Below are 16,413 nucleotides of genomic sequence, written 5' to 3'. Positions count from 1 at the left end.
ATCACGCACAGCTAGTTACACAAATGCTTTTATGCGACTCAAGAAATATCGTTTTAAAGAAAAATCCTTTCAACTTCACTAATAGAACTAAAAGCCTTAAATGAGTTGTAAAATATAATACAATTTCAGTATAACCAATGCAAGTACACTATTGCTATATTTGATTAAAGTTAGCCAAGGCCAATTTATTTGGTCCTCTACATGTGTCCGCCTTGTGTTTTCTTTTCAAATATATACCAAAAATCAATTTTACCTCACTGCACCGCATTTGACGGGAAGAATCCGGGTTGTTTGTACACAAACCGCGTCATAGTCATCTCCTAGTGTTCGTTTGCTGGTGAAGATGAAATGCCACTCCCCGCCCTCCTCAGGCTGATGCAATGCTGATACATATAAAGGTACGGTCCAACCTTTCCTCGTTTACACAGTGTAGATTCCAGTTTGGCATCGCATCATCGAGGAGTTATTTTCAAATGACAACAAACGCTTTTAATTTATAAAAGGACACCACATTGAACAGATATCTTGTCTAAAAAATACATACTTTCGAACGTCTATTCATAAATTTCTTAGGATAGGCTAAATTATTCTCAATAGCCTTTCGTATCTCGTCGGCGAAGGACTCTTCAAATACGATTTTTTCGTCGAAGATATCCACGTTTTAATACAAGGAGTCTTGTTCAATTTCTAAGGTAAGTTTCGATCTCCAAATTCGGGTGTCCCTAATATCAAGAGACAAATACCTAAAATATTGGATACCTTACATTGGCGTCCTCGTCTTCTTCAAACTATTGTACATAGGGTTATACTTAACTCAGGCTTGTATGGTAGAGATTGAAATGTTATCAATGATTAGTTTAACACAATAATTTATATATATATAAACAGCATTGCCAAGTCCAATAAAAATTCCTGATGTAGTCTATCCTATTTAAGATTAACCCTCGTGCTGCCTTCGGGTCACATGACCCAAAGGTTCATAACGAACCATCATTGTGTTTACCCAATTTTACCCAATACAAAAACAAATAAAAATACTTTTCTTTTAACCTTCGCAATGTGGGGGGTCTGAGACAGCCCGACGGTTAAAAGAAAATGCTTCACTTTGTTTTTGTATGTGTATGTGTTTTTACCTTCATCCTGAAAGATATCAAATAACAGTTTAGAAATGATGCAACTCTCTGCTTAAAAGACCGCAAGAAGACACATTAGACTGGGCTCTGCGCAAAATGGAGCCATGCCCATAACATAGAAGCACGTGTCTTTGTTTCTAAACCAACCATGTATGTGATAGGCTAAAAAGAATAATTACATTGATAAACATTAGGTTAGCCTATTATGGGAACAGTTTAAATAAGCAAACGGTTATTTAAACTCAGTAATAAGTTATTATAACCCAAAAATATTTTCTGTAATATTATTTTAGAATATCAGAGATATTGACTTTAGCATGTATATAACGCCGATCTTTGGCAAGATTTGTCTTTCAAGGCTTTCTGGCATTGATGATGCAGTGGCTTATGCCGACTGGTATTTTTCCACTGCCTTCACAGGATGAGTCACCCCCCTCTTTGTAAATGTCGGACACGTGACCATATATTTATAAAGTTGGCTGCGACGGGTTCCGTTTTCACTATCAAATATTGATTTTAAAACAATTTAACCCAAACTGAAATATTATTACTGTTGCGATAGTAATAAATGTTATTCGTTTTGTTTCATTCACAGCATGAAACAAGCCACTGCGAAAACAGAGATGAGCCGTTTTAACATTTCCCCAGATGAAGATAGCTGTTGCAGCTCAAATAGTAATGAATACAGTTATCAAGACAGCAACGCCAAGAAGGTCCCACTTAGCAGGTGAGAATATGGGCTTGACAATCCATCATATTCAAAGCTCAGAAATATAAAAATATATTTAAAATAAAAAACACATTGTACATCATTTTAAGCCAATACCCGGATATGGATGCAGAGAATCAAAACTTCCTTCCAGAATACAATCTGGGCAAGAAAAAATATGAAACAGAATATGTAAGTACTGCCAACTAGTTAATCACATTTGGAATTGATAATTGTGGGCATAGTGTCTCAGAGGCCTTTTTCTAACAGTGTTTTACCTCTTCCAAACAGCACCATGGCACTGCTTCTTTTGGGATGTCTGTCTTCAACCTGGGAAATGCCATTATGGGCAGTGGAATCCTTGGCTTGGCCTACGCTATGGCCAATACTGGCATTGTTCTGTTTGTGTAAGTATTCATACTTTTTGTCAAGAATTATAAAGCCAAATATGTAGCTACATTTGCTGAAATCTAACATTTGCCTAAATATCTTGCCAATGTAGCACTTATGAAGTCATTAGGGACTACCATGGGCCACTAGTCATAATTATGTGACTCATGACTAGCTAAGCTAACAGTCTGCTTTTACACCTACAGCAGCTGTGTCCTTTCAGCTGGATGACCCTCAAAAGATTTTATAGATGACCATAGGTAGTGTAGCTGAATTAAGTGGCTACATACAGACTGAAGCATTCATTACGAATTAGTTGAAGGGTAAAAAGTAGAAAAGATCCTTTGGGTATTATCTAGTATTAACTAAAGATTAAACACCCCTCTGTTACTTAATTAGAGCAAAACCACAATCACTTGTTAAAGGTAACTTCCTCCAACTCTGTCAACCTTAATACAGGGATGTCATAGCTTGTGAACACCCCAGCTTGTATTTACAAACAGAAGGAGTAGAAATGTGAGTTGAGGTTGGGTGAGTGCCGCCCACAAGCTAGCAACTCAGGCTTTACTGGCTAGTGGGTTGAGAGAAGCTGCTTAGCAGTGGTAATCTTACTGGCATTTGGGCCAGAGTTATATAAACTCCAAGGTACCTTTCCGGCCTCTCACATGATGTTGTATTGCACATGAAGGAAATGTTCTTGTCTGGACTTAACAGGAAAGTAGATTTGAACATCCCTAAACTTTGTTTAAATCTACACTCTGTGTAATATCAGGAGACAGGTGGCTGAGCGGTTAGGGAATCAGGCTAGTAATCTGAAGGTTGCCAGTTCGATTCCCGGCCGTGCCAAATGACGTTGTGTCCTTGGGCAAGGCACTTCACCCTACTTACCTTGGGGGAATGTCCCTGTACTTACTGTAAGTCGCTCTGGATAAGAGCGTCTGCTAAATAACAATGTAATATAGTTATACATAGTTTGAGCTGATTTATTTGAAGATAATTTACAAAAAAGGGTGGACTATGTTTTTTCTTCAACAAAATATAAAACTGCTTTTCATGAACTTTAAACTACTATGTATATTTTTGCTGCTATTTCAGTCATGTCTTCAGATGTCTATTTGCAATGTTGATACTGTATCAAATTGTATCAACTTCAAAGTCGTTTTTCAGATTATTTTATGTTACAATACATTCTAAATTGGACTTGAATTTGAGAGGACAAGGATGCTTTCACTGTCTCTGTCTTTGTTTGTTAGCTAGCTAACTACATATCTGGACTACATAGGAGTTATATAAGTTATTGACTAAACAGTCGATGATATATCTGGCAATACATCCAGCCATGAGTTTACAGCTAATTGCAGTCGGGAATAAAGTAGTTTTATGGGAATAATTGGAGAAAAACGTAATTTGACTTTGTGGTGACAATTGTGAAAATCATAATGGACCATATCAGAAAATGTCTGTTCTTAGAGGCACTATTGTCTGTCTCTCCCCAGAATTCTGCTGGTTGCTGTATCCATTTTCTCCCTCTACTCAGTGCACTTGCTGCTGAAGACTGCCAATGAAGGAGGTAACTTAAAGTACCAGTTTGTTCATACATTACATTATACAGGAAATAATAAAAACAAAAAAAGGCTACACTACAGTAAGGTTAAACTACCAAGTAACTACATACCAATATACATTGTATAAGAACAATATTGCAGTTACATAGGAACTGCTATGTAGTTACACTGTATGTAGTTACACTGCTATGTAGTTAAACTACTTTATGATTTAGCGGTACAAGCTATTACCCAAGTTAAAATTGGTATGGGGGAAATTGGGCATTTCGGCCATTAGTGGATGTTGACATTAATTGCCTCTTTACAACATCCACTACATCCCTACCCATACTGTGCCTTTTTAGACTTTTCTAATAACTTACACCCCTAATACTATTTAATTACATATTTATCATACACACATACATATTCTAACATAGTATGGTAAGTACGATTGGATAATAATGAGAAAACATATGAGGAAGTAACATGTTGGTCAATCCTTATTGGGTGTGCTTTGCCTTCGGCAAGGGCACAACCTTTGTTCTCTCACATATATCTTATTATTATTATTTTCCCACCCCTAAGGATCAGTCAATATTTGGACTACATAGAAAACGGCGGTGTCAAAATGTTCGTCTTGGTCTCGATTGCGTTGCTTCTATTGGGATTTACGTTCCGTTGCACGGTTTAGGCTGAACTTAAGTTTTTGTGGCAAAAACTGCCTTTTGTCAACAAAGGGTATCAGTGCTAGTCTACGTCACAGCGTCAGCACACGTTAGCAACGACGCATGGATACAACGTGCATGGATGTTGCACGATACAGCGAGTATCGTGCCGTGGTGTACTAACAGCATCATACATGTACATTTAAGCAAATCAAGACTTGCATGTACAGTAAGTAATGTAACATTAAATAATGTATTAAACTCCAGCTTGTGTGGTGCGTCGCTGGCTTCAGTGCCACAGCCTAAACTTTATGTCAAAAGAAACGTTCTCATTTCCGGCGCTTTCAAACAATCCCCCCACAGTTCGGCTAGCCACCACAACTAGCTTGCTCGTAGCAAACCTCTTTTGAAATAGCCAATTCTCCCTAAATAGATGTCAAACGTTTTTGGGGGCATATTTTCAGTAGGCAGATGGTACTGTTTGAATCGCGATTCCATCTGAAATACTGCCGGTGACAGCGTTGTTACAGTCGTTTGTTGAAAAGTTTTTTTTTAATGAATTACGCAATATGAGTAGGCTAAATGCTTGAAAAATTTCACTAAAAGAGAAAAACTTAAAGGGACGGACCCACCTGCAACCGACGCAAGCAAGCACACCCTACAATTTCCCCAGAAATTGTACCCTCTCTAGTTTCACATTGCTGCTCTTAAATCAGAGAAGAGCCGCAGGGGTGAAATACCCATTTTTTTAAAGTTGCTATGAGTGCTATTAATTGTATCCTCTAAATGTCATTTTCTGTTTAATTACCCCCCTTAGGGTCCCTGGTCTATGAGCAGCTGGGCTATAAGGCATTTGGCATGCCAGGAAAACTGGCCACATCCTGCTCCATCACCATGCAAAACATTGGAGGTAAGACAAGGAACAATTGATGCACCCTTTAAACTTTCTATCTAGGCTGCGAAAAAAAAATCCATTTGTGGTACAATTGTCTTCATCAAGTTGTTCCAGAATACACTGCACAATTGCACACCTGCATTACACAATTGGTGTCCATAATATTATTTCCACATCTTTATACTTAAATAATATGGCTATAATGACAGAGCAAGGAATGGCAACATTTAGTTGTTTTGTTTGTTTTTCAGCAATGTCCAGCTACCTCTACATTGTGAAGTACGAACTACCAATTGTCATTCAAGCCTTCTTAGGGGCCAGCAACGGGTAAGGCACTATATGTCTTATGTTTATATGTGTGTATGTACATAGGTATATGTATGTACAGTTAGGCAGGTGTGAAAAAAATGCTGTAAAGTAAGAATGCTTTCAAAAATAGACATGTTAATTGAATATATTTATCAATTAACTAAATGCAAAGTGAGTGAACAGAAGAAAAATCTACATCAAATCCATATTTGGTATGAGCTCTTTTGAAGAAGCACAAAGAAACGGGCAACGTTGAGGACCGTAGACGCAGCGGTCGGCCAAGGAAACTTACTGCATCAGCTGAAAGACACATCATGCTCACTTCCCTTCGCAATCGGAAGATGTCCAGCAGTGCCATCAGCTAAGAATTGGCAGAAAACAGTGGGACCCTGGTACATCCATCTACTGTCCGGAGAAGTCTGGTCAGAAGTGACCTTCATGCAAGACTTGCGGCCAAAAAGCCATACCTCCGACGTGGAAACAAGGCCAAGCGACTCAACTATGAACTATGAACCACGAAAACACAGGAACTGGGGTGCAGAAAAATGGCAGCAGGTGCTCTGGACTGATGAGTCAAAACGTAAAATATTTGGCTGTAGCAAAAGGCAGTTTGTTTGCCGAAGGGCTGGAGAGTGGTACACGAATGAGTGTCTGCAGGCAACAGTGAAGCATGGTGGAGGTTCTTTACAAGTTTGGGGCTGCATTTCTGCAAATGGAGTTGGGGATTTGGTCGGAATTAATGGTACCCTCAATGCTGAGAAGTACAGGCAGATACTTATCCATCATGCAATACCATCAGGGAGGCATCTAATTGGCCCCAAATTTATTCCCAAACATACAGCGAAAGTCATTAAGAACAAGGTGTCCTGGAAGTGCTGGTATGGCCCCACAGAGCCCTGATCTCAACATCATCCAGTCTATCTGGGATTACATGAAGAGAGAGAAGCAACTGAGGCTGCCTTTTATCCACAGAAGAACTGTGGTTAGCTCTCCAAGATGTTTGGGCTAACCTACTTGCCGAGTTCCTTCAAAAACTGTGCGCACGTATACCTAGAAGAATTGATGTTTGTCAGGTTGGAATGAAGAGCACAGTCGCAGATGCAGTTTAGAGTTTTTAATGGTTCTGATTTACTTCAATCACGTAAAGTAGTCAGTCATGACCACACACTGGGTCAAATAATAATTGAGGCAAAGGCAAACTTAAAGTCCATCAAGACGGTTGGTTCAAGGGTAATCCACAATCAAGGTCAAGGCACAGTCCAGGGTCAAGGTACACAGAGAAGCCAGCACAATCGAAGTTTCCAGGTAGGGCAAGACAAAGGAGAGGTCAGAGACAAGCAGGGTTCAATACCGTGAAACAAAAGAGAGTCCAAGTGAACAGTCCAAATCGTGATCCAAAATCCACAGTCGGGGCAAGCAGGGTTCAGCACAGGTAAAGAGTTTCCGTAAAAAGTTTCCAAGTGAGGTAACGCCCGTAGCACACAAACCATGAATGAGCACTGACAAACAATTCAGGGTTCCTTTTAACCATGGCCGTTCACTTCCTCACGGCTGAGCCGGCCTTGCTCTGACTCCTTAGTGCCCTCTGCTGTCCTGGAGGGCACGCTGTGTGTTGAGTCGTGACAATGTTGTTTTGAAGGCAAAGGGTGGTCACACCAAATATTAATTTTATGTAGATTTTTCTTCTGTTCACTCACTTTGCATTTTGTTAATTGATAAATATAAACTATTAAAATGTCTATTTTTGAAAGCATTCTTTGAGGGAGAATGTTAGGAGGGGGCATATTCCAATAGGCATGTGAGCGACTGTGTATGTACATATGTCCTTATGTGTATTTAATGACTTGTGGTGTCTGTGTTTTAGAGAATGGTATGCAAATGGAGACTACCTGGTGCTGCTGGTGTCACTCTTTATCATCTTGCCTCTCTCTCTGCTGCGAAACCTGGGTAAGGATGTACAGGAAGTGGGTTTTGTAGCTGTATATTTGAATGACAAAGAGATTAATGGATGTTCTCAAGTTTCATTTAAATTAAGCTAACACACACACAGATTCCTGGATTTATCAATAGATAGATAGTACAGTGTCCGTGATGCCCGTGCCTGTGATGCAGCCAGTGATTAAGATGTTGGTTAGGTTATGTTAGTTGAGTGTGTTAGTTTAATTGGAATTCATGCATGTTCACAAAATGCAGGCAAAGGTTTTGCATCAGTAAACCCATCAATTCACTAACATAACAAAATGTCCTGACCTATACTGAAAATAAAGTGGATACTTTATATTGTCGGTTAGTTATCTAGCTAGCATTTCATCCAGAATTAAAACCTTCTGAATTAAGAGGATTTAATATCGTGCAAGTGTTGTCAGCTCTGCTTATCGGGCCGTATCTGCGTAATAGCGATAGGAAAATTAGCTAAGTGAGTTTGGCCAAAACATTTAATGATGCCTAGCAAAGCAATGGAAATCAAATTCCTGTAATCAATATAGGGCTAAGCTATAGTGACTTTGTGTAGCCTACAGAGCAACAATTGTAACATTACAGAATTCGGCCTACTCACTTTTGCAAATTTGATTCTGGGCATATGGATTCCGGTGACCTGTTTCGTACTGTCCACTTGACTGAGTTTGCATTCGCAAGAATTAACCATATCTGTGTTAATGTTGAGCAGCCTTTTGGATCGTCATTGCGAGCTAAGACAAAGCACACTGATTGGTAGAGCAGTTTGCGAGATGCATGGCTACGTCCCTTAGTGCAGTTCCCAAAGTGGGGGTCGCAAGACAGCGGGGGGGCATGTCTTTTCTGTCTCTACATCAGTGGTTCCCAAAGTGGGGGTCGCGACCAGCGAGGGGGGGGTCGCGAGATGATTTCCAGAAATCAAGGAACATTTTAAAACCATTAGAAATAGCATATTTTAGCAAAAAAAATTACAAGTTAAAAATAGTAGTTAAATTAATGCATGCAAATAAAAAAGCCATCAGGGAATTGGATTGGCCATCGGGAACACCGGGAGATGAATAACGATGGAAAACCGGTTTAAGAAACGTAAGGATGGGCTGAAAAATTAAGAGACAAAAAGACATCACCTTCAGTAGACAAGGTTTTACCAATTGAAAAACGGCTATTTTATTTTACACAAAGCTCAAAAACTATTTTGCGCTCTAATAAAGGCCCCAAAATTTGGCTCACATGCTCGCATTAACTAACGAATTCCCGAACTAGCATCACATCAAACATAGAATGTGCATGCATTAGCATGCGGGGGTCGCGAGTCACTGGCACCATTATTTTATGGGTCGTGGGCTGAAATGTTTGGGAACCCCTGCCTTAGTGCAACACGGTCATGTTTATTTATAGTCCATTTTTCTCTAAAATTGTTTCAAACACTTTGCATGCTTCAATGCACATCCTTGGATTATGATCCATACACCTACCATATTTCAAGAGAGACCGATTCCTGGCAGTATGATGAATCTGTCTAGCAGCTCTCAGTCAGAAATAGCTTGAATTTAAATGTGAGCTCCTAGGTGTTTATTGGTAATGATTAATGAAACTGCCCAGGACACTTCTGGTTCACACCTCAAAAACTGTCTCCAAAAAGTCTTTAATTTACACATAGAAAACTCTTATGCATGTACTACTGACACGTCTAGCTAATGAAACTGTTACTATACAATATGTACAAAAGAGAACAAGCCTTATGCACATTAACCATATATCAAATCAGAGGAGCAGGAAACCAAAACAAAATCACAAGGACCATCCAGTGATGTCTGGTTCTCTCTGACCTATCTGATCTAAAGTAAATACTTTTATTTCAATTTTCTTCCTTAGGTTATCTTGGTTACACCAGTGGTTTCTCTCTCCTGTGCATGGTTTTCTTCCTGATTGTGGTGAGTTGATCCCCCCCCCCCAACACTATATTTTCTATAATGACACGATTGTCCTATATCATGTATAGTTATTTCCATTTTCAACTCATTGTCTAAAATAACAATATTGTATCAATTTATGCTAAAAATGAAACTAAAAAAAGAAAGGTTGGGGCGCTTCAATGGCACAGGGTAAGTGGCGAACCATGTAGGCCAAGGGCTTACATTTGGTACTTTACCTGTAGGCTACTACTCTAAATCCAGCCTGGGCCATTTCTAGCATGTCCTCGTCTCTCCTTTGTATTTCCTGCCTCTGTTCACTGTATTGGTCCCATTAAAGTAGATATGTGTAGTTATTGGAAGGTCTAAGTATCGTGGTGTCAATGGATGAACTTGTGATGATTAACAAAACTGAACTGATCTGTGTTCTGTTTAAGGTGATATATAAGAAATTTCAGATCCCTTGCCCTCTGATGCCAGAGGACTTTGATGGTTTGAATGAAACTTTAAAGGTCCTGAACACCACTGCATCCCACCTTAACCGAACAGCAGTGGCCTATGGTGAAGATGTCTGCACTCCAAAATACTTTGTGTTTAACTCTCAGGTAAAACCTGAAAATCTTGAAAAGACAATATATTGATGTTTAAGTCGTTCATGGGTTCATCTTAGAAAGGCAATGATTAACATTTATCATATTGTTAGTAGTAGTATCTAAATCTGCAATGTTGTGCATGAAGAAATATACATGACATGCAGTACATCAACACTATTTTATTTACTAGCAAAATTGTGGCTTAAAGTTTAGATTCAGGTGCTATTAATCAGCGTTAGTTTATAGGTAATAAAGCCTTTGTAAGATTCATAACATGAATATGCTTGAAGACTATATCAGTGTTAATATTAGGAATGGTTAGGGTTGGTGGTATTGTAAGATGAGATAAGTGTTAGTTAATAGGTCATATATTAACTGCATCTTATGATAAGCACCAAATTTCACAAATGACACATATTTCCCATAGCACTGGCCATGTGACAGTTGTGTTTTGCCCATGGCAGGTTGCATGATTACAGTTGAGTCTTGTGGCATACAAAGTACACAACACTGTGTGTTACCCTGTGTATAAGATGTTGATTGAATGCACTTTTGGTGTATGGCACTGTAAATATTTGTGTTTGTAGTTATCTTAGTGATCTGCTTCAATGTGAGTATGTGTTTGAAAAGTTATTTAAGTGATCTGCCAAACCCTAATCCTAAACTCTTCTCCTTAGACTGTCTATGCTGTTCCCATTCTGACATTTGCCTTTGTGTGCCACCCTGCCATCCTGCCCATGTACGAGGAGCTAAAAGAGTAGGTCATCCTTATCATTTTCACATGTCAAGCAGTGTTTACAAATACATCGCAGATAGAACTCATGTCTTTATTCCCACTCTCTTCTAGTCGTTCTCATAGAAAGATGCAGGGAGTTGCCAATGTCTCTTTTTTGGCTATGTTCATCATGTACCTGCTGGCTGCCCTCTTTGGATATCTAACATTCAATGGTAAGCTATAATTACATTTTAATAAAAAAAGAATTGCAGTATAAAATTCTACACACATGTATGGTCATTTAAAAAAATCCTGCATATCGGAGTGAATGTTTAAACTGGCTGACAGTAGACACAGTAAAGTTGTATACTGCATCATACGTGCAATACGATGACTGTCGTATGTACTACTAAATTACTAAGAACAAAATCCACAACAAGAAACTAACAGCTGCAGTTTATTGAGGCCAATAGCCAAGAATCAAGAAATGTATTATTAAAGATCAGGTGATCAGAAGTCCTGCTGTGTCAATTATACAGCAAGGATTATTCAATCTTAAACTTTGGCTAAGACCACAACTGTGGTCATCGACAGGGAACTGTGATATATTATTTGAATTTGATCGTTACGTTTGTCTTGAGGGTCTGTCCAAATGTTACAATACAGAATGTTGAGCGTGTTTGAGATTGTGTTCTTTTTCCGTACGGATTAGTGAACGTGGAGCCAGAACTGCTTCACACCTACTCCAAGGTCTACAAGGCTGATGTTATCCTACTGATTGTGCGCTTAGCTGTGTTGACTGCTGTCACTCTCACTGTCCCTGTTGTGCTCTTCCCTGTGAGTAATCTCTGTGTGTGTCTGTCTCTTTTATGAGACAGACACACACATATGGCTATCTTAATATTGATACAGTGTCTATGATTATAGTAAAACTACATTTGTATCATTGCAAGGTCAAGCTTGGATGTCTATAACTTTGTGTTTCTGCTTTTCTTGTCCTTGTAGATCCGCACCTCAGTCAATCAGCTCCTGTGTCCCTCCAAGGATTTCAGCTGGATTCGTCACTCGATCATCACCATTGTGCTGCTGGCCAGCACCAATGCACTGGTCATCTTTGTTCCAACCATCAGAGACATTTTTGGTTTTATTGGTGAGTGGCTGGCTCTTCTTTCTACACCTTCTATACCAGAGGCCTGTTCCATAAAGCAAGTTTACCGAATAAGCCCGGCTTAAGTCAGTTAGTCAGACCAATTTCCAGTTGCTTCGGTTCCATAAAGCCAGATTAATGTAGTTCGAACTCAGTTCCTATGGCAACATATTCTGAAAAACGTTTTACTTATGGTAGTTTGTGAAAACAAACGTTTAGGCTGATGCAACATAAAATCTCGATCTAAATTACTCCAATAGAACGCTCCAAGCTACATAAATTATGTACAATTACAAAAAAAACGAAATCCATGCTTCTATCCTCCATTTTTCCAATACAAAAACCATGTTAAAAAGTTATTGGTTTATTGTCGGCTGTTTATTTGAAACAATGTCAAAAATGTAAACGCAGATGTGTTCTGTGGGCCTATGGTTTTTGTAATCAAAGAAGTAAAGATCTATAAAAAAAAAAGAAGCTTTCGGGGCACGTGGCCATTAACATTGCGTTTTGCCGTGGTGGATCCATGTTCAACCTCTCGGGCTGCTTAAGAATAAGGTGCACCCGCAATTATCTTGACTACTTGAATCTGACTCGAATTTGTCGCATTACGTGAACTAGAATTGGTCTTTATGGAACCGCTTTTGACCTGACTGACTTGTTAGGTTAATTCAAGTCAGGGTTGGGACTTTAATCCCAGCTTTTTTGAGCAGTCTTTATGGAACAAGCCCCTGGTCAAAGTGGGACAGATCTCCCAGGGCCCCAATGGGGGGAGGAGACATTACCAAAATAGGGAGGAAGGGGGCCCAAAATTATGTGCCCCTGTGTCAGGGTGTGGTGAGTTGATTTGATTTAAACTTTCGACTTTATACTTGCAAGCACATTTTCATAATGCTTAAATAAAAACGGATCTAAAAATAATGTATTCTTTCTATTTTGCAGGTGCTTCGGCTGCAGCTATGTTGATTTTTATTCTGCCCTCTGCTTTCTATATCAAACTGGTCAAGAAAGAGTCGATGAAGTCTGTCCAGAAGATTGGGGTAAAACAACCTTTTTGGGTTGACAGATGTACAAATATGCAGTATACCATGTACCATATAGAGTACATAACTATCAAACTTAGATCACATACATAGGATACATAGCAAAAGGATTGATAGAATTGATAATAGTAGTCCGACTTCATGGTCAATTCAGTAGTTCTTAGTAATAAAGACAATTCAATTGATAAAAAATTATATCCTCCATCTCCAGGCAACCATCTTTTTGTGCAGTGGTTTCTTTGTCATGATTGGAAGCATGACACTCATCATCCTCGACTGGATCCACAATGCCTCAGCCCCTTCTAGCCATGCTGATGGGCACTAAGAGGAGGCTACCAGCAGAGGGCAATGGCATGCAGCTCAGGAGCAAAACATCTGATTGCAATGACTGCAAAAAAACACTCACACAATGCTCGAACAAAACCTGAGAGCAAGAGACCATACCATTCCAAGAGAATGTATCTGAAATTGTACAGTATACTGTAAGGCCACAATGATGGTTTTTCTCTTATTTTGTTTTTATTTTTTAATCTGTTTTCACATGCTTTTTGTAGTTCTGGTACAGTTTAAACCTTTGATGGTGCCTCAAACAGGGATGACTTACTCTTTAAATGTAGCTCAACTACAGGTCCTGCGGATCTTGCGCATGCTTGCCTAAATTTTTTCCTTTTAAGATAGCTAATATTCCGTACCTGAGCCACGCAAACGTCCTGGACAGAAATCAATAGAGGCAACAGAGCATTTGAACTCAAGGTGAATTAATTTGTTACGTTTTTCACTTTGAAAATTTGTATTTGTAATACATGTTTATATATTGAAAAGCACTTAATCTTTAGCACATTTGTGAAAATTTTGCAGTTCACTGACAACTACACTGCTTCAGTATTTGTACCAAGGCTCCATGACTTTGGTAATCGTGCCAGCTTTAATTGTATAATGCATTGTATATGTTTAAAATACCTGCCTTCTCAATACACTGGATGCTGCAAAATATCTCTAATGGCAGTAGAATATTTAAGAGTATGATGCTTTTAGGACATTGACATTATTTGTAGGAGAAATGAGAATAGCTAGGATACTCTGTTCCATCTCCCTAAGATAAGGAGGGAGTAAAACATTTTTCTGTATGGAAGAATACCTTGAATTTAACCACATGAAGTGGTTGTAATGTACCTGTTTAACATGCAAAAGTGATTTGACGGCAATGCTGCACAACCAAATATCACGTTATAAAACAGCTTCTATTGTACAGGCGAGTGGAGTTCGGGAGAGTGTATGTTGTGTTTTTTTATGTTTGCAGATGATCTTATATGTATGTTCCACACTTGCAAGAAAAGAGATGAATAAGGGTGTGTCACGTCCACTTGTGATATAAGCCACCTCAAGCAGGTTACTGTGCTTCCAATGCTAACCTCACGCATAATTCAAACTTTTATTTATGGAAGAATGTGAAATCAGTGTAATTTAATCTATTTTACTATATTTATATATTGTGTACATATATGATTTTAAATGTATGTATTGGACACAGTGGAGCTGAGAACAAAGCTAGTGAATTCTGTGTTTGTGGATATCCCCCCTTACTATAATGCTTTCATGGGAAGCAGTGAGCCCTACCACCCCCCATGCGGAACAAGCTTGAATTTATCCCTTAACAATAAGTAGTCCCATTTTATGTACACTGAAAGTCAATGTTAAGTGTGGAACCTACTGTAATAGAGGTGGGTGATCTGCGTACACACTAGTTTTAACCCTGATTGTAACTCGTGTACATGTTATATGCACATCTTGGTTGGAGAGTACATCAGCCATCTCGTGACCTCAGGAGCAAAGAGGGCATTGCCCATCAGTGTTACACCCTTGTTTCAATGAAACTATGTATATCCTGTAATTATTGTCCAATAAAAAAAAAACTAAAATGATCCCCAACATTGTTTTGTGTGCATTTTATTTGTATCTTGTATTAGCAATCTGTATTCATTAAATGCCTCTGGATTATCAGATAAATGCAGAATTCATGGTCAACAGACAAGCTGCTTATGTAATGTTTTTGTAAGGTGAGGTTATTTAGTGTATTTACCAAACATCAATATTTTGTGTTATTCCTCTTGTATTACTTGGTACTGATACTATGATTAATTAAATCCTTCATCGGAAGCAGTGGCATCTTGCAAAACTGGCAATTTATTAAAAAGAAAATCTTCCAAACTAGTTTCTAAAATCAACAAGCAGTTTAACTCACATTACACAATTACTATATGAATTGAATCAAAAAGTGTGAAAATATAGTTTTTAAACACTCCAATTTATTTAACTGCTTTCTAGGTATTGTGCACAATATTCACACAGCATATTGGATACTTGTAAAGGCCAGGAGTCATATATGTTCCCTGTTCAGAAGGGTACAAAGTGTGCTGCTGATTACTGCAAGAAACAAACAAATCCAGTCCCTGGTACTATCACACTGGATACATTGTTGTGGCAAGAGATTCATTCAGGCAAAACATTAATCTTGACACTATGTTCTGAATTCTCATCATACACTTTTATAAAAACATGAACAATATAAATTTACCTTGATAATCATGTAGGTCCAGGCATCGTACCAGTGGACATGTTTTGGGTTCATCTCAACAGACACACTAACCTTAACTACCAAACTACTCTGGGTCCAGTAGCTCCCAAACAACATATTTTATGCAAAATAAAGGGCCCTTGCTCTACAATTTCTGACTGATCATTTTTTTTACACAAAATATTGAATCTATAGAAAAATCTTCATTCAAAGTAAGTTGAAAGATATCAAAAATTGGTGCTCCAGTCTTTTTTTCTCTCTGCATGGATGCCTGGTTACAGCTGGTTTAAATTGCACTTAAGCAGCTGATGGGCTTCGACTGTCCCCAATTGGCTGTTGTCATTTCTTGCGGACATGTTTGTATTTATCCACATAGGCCTTCACCAGGTTGGCTACCTTCCCAGAGTTCACCTCTCCACTTCTGCTGTGGCAGACCTGAGAAACCAAATAAAAAAACATGTACAATGCCTTTGTCCGGAGAAATAAGCATTTTTAGCACTAATGCCCGATGATATGCCACATACATGCAGAGTAACATATACCTTTTAGATTAAAAAATGGTTTTAAGATATCAATATCAGCCTTTCACAGAAGAGTACTCAAGGCATATATGACAAGTGGTGATATTTTGGTCCGCAAGTAGGTCATCATGGTAATTCTTCAGTTTTTTCCAGATCATGAAAGTGCAGACTAAGATTTCAAATTATGTATCATACAATGAAATATTTGAAGAAAAATGCTTATTTGAATGTTGGTACCCCTTAAATCAGCTATTTGAGAAAATCCCCTTGAAAGATTTTGATTTTTTTTAATTCTACAGGCAGAT

The 16,413-nt window shown here is 38.6% G+C and overlaps 2 protein-coding genes across 3 annotated transcripts in view; one reads left to right on the top strand and one right to left on the bottom strand.

Annotated features, from left to right (window-relative positions):
* The first annotated feature begins 381 nt into the window (after nucleotides 1-381).
* Nucleotides 382-14,941, top strand: slc38a2 (solute carrier family 38 member 2). The gene is made up of 16 exons (XM_062482692.1): nucleotides 382-692; nucleotides 1,729-1,860; nucleotides 1,953-2,034; nucleotides 2,134-2,249; nucleotides 3,729-3,802; nucleotides 5,262-5,354; nucleotides 5,591-5,666; nucleotides 7,513-7,595; nucleotides 9,480-9,538; nucleotides 9,955-10,122; nucleotides 10,788-10,867; nucleotides 10,958-11,058; nucleotides 11,538-11,662; nucleotides 11,831-11,975; nucleotides 12,912-13,009; nucleotides 13,224-14,941. Exons 2-16 carry the CDS (start codon nucleotides 1,730-1,732, stop codon nucleotides 13,335-13,337), a joined length of 1,545 nt encoding a protein of 514 aa, XP_062338676.1. The 5' UTR covers nucleotides 382-692; nucleotide 1,729; the 3' UTR covers nucleotides 13,338-14,941.
* A 235-nt stretch (nucleotides 14,942-15,176) lies between these two features.
* Nucleotides 15,177-16,413, bottom strand: part of scaf11 (SR-related CTD-associated factor 11) — a 67,538-nt gene continuing 66,301 nt past the window's right edge. For both annotated transcript variants that reach the window (XM_062482689.1, XM_062482688.1), the window contains exon 14: nucleotides 15,177-16,022. In XM_062482689.1, coding sequence (XP_062338673.1) covers nucleotides 15,927-16,022 — 96 coding nt within the window. In that variant the 3' untranslated portion in view covers nucleotides 15,177-15,926. The remainder of the gene's footprint in view (nucleotides 16,023-16,413) is intronic.

Source organism: Osmerus eperlanus, chromosome 17 (genome assembly GCF_963692335.1).
Source record: "Osmerus eperlanus chromosome 17, fOsmEpe2.1, whole genome shotgun sequence".
NCBI classification, from domain to species: Eukaryota; Metazoa; Chordata; class Actinopteri; order Osmeriformes; family Osmeridae; genus Osmerus; species Osmerus eperlanus.
The sequence above is the reverse complement of the archived record's forward strand: the minus strand, read 5'-3'. Positions and strand labels throughout refer to the sequence as shown.

Bases quoted from the DNA above. Each gene is read 5' to 3' on its own strand.
- slc38a2 (XM_062482692.1), top strand. From the start codon at position 1,730: ATGAAACAAGCCACTGCGAAAACAGAGATGAGCCGTTTTAACATTTCC. The intron at 1,861-1,952 runs GTGAGAATATGG...CATCATTTTAAG, and splicing joins AAGAAGGTCCCACTTAGCAG to CCAATACCCGGATATGGATG. The intron at 11,663-11,830 runs GTGAGTAATCTC...TTGTCCTTGTAG, and splicing joins TCCCTGTTGTGCTCTTCCCT to ATCCGCACCTCAGTCAATCA.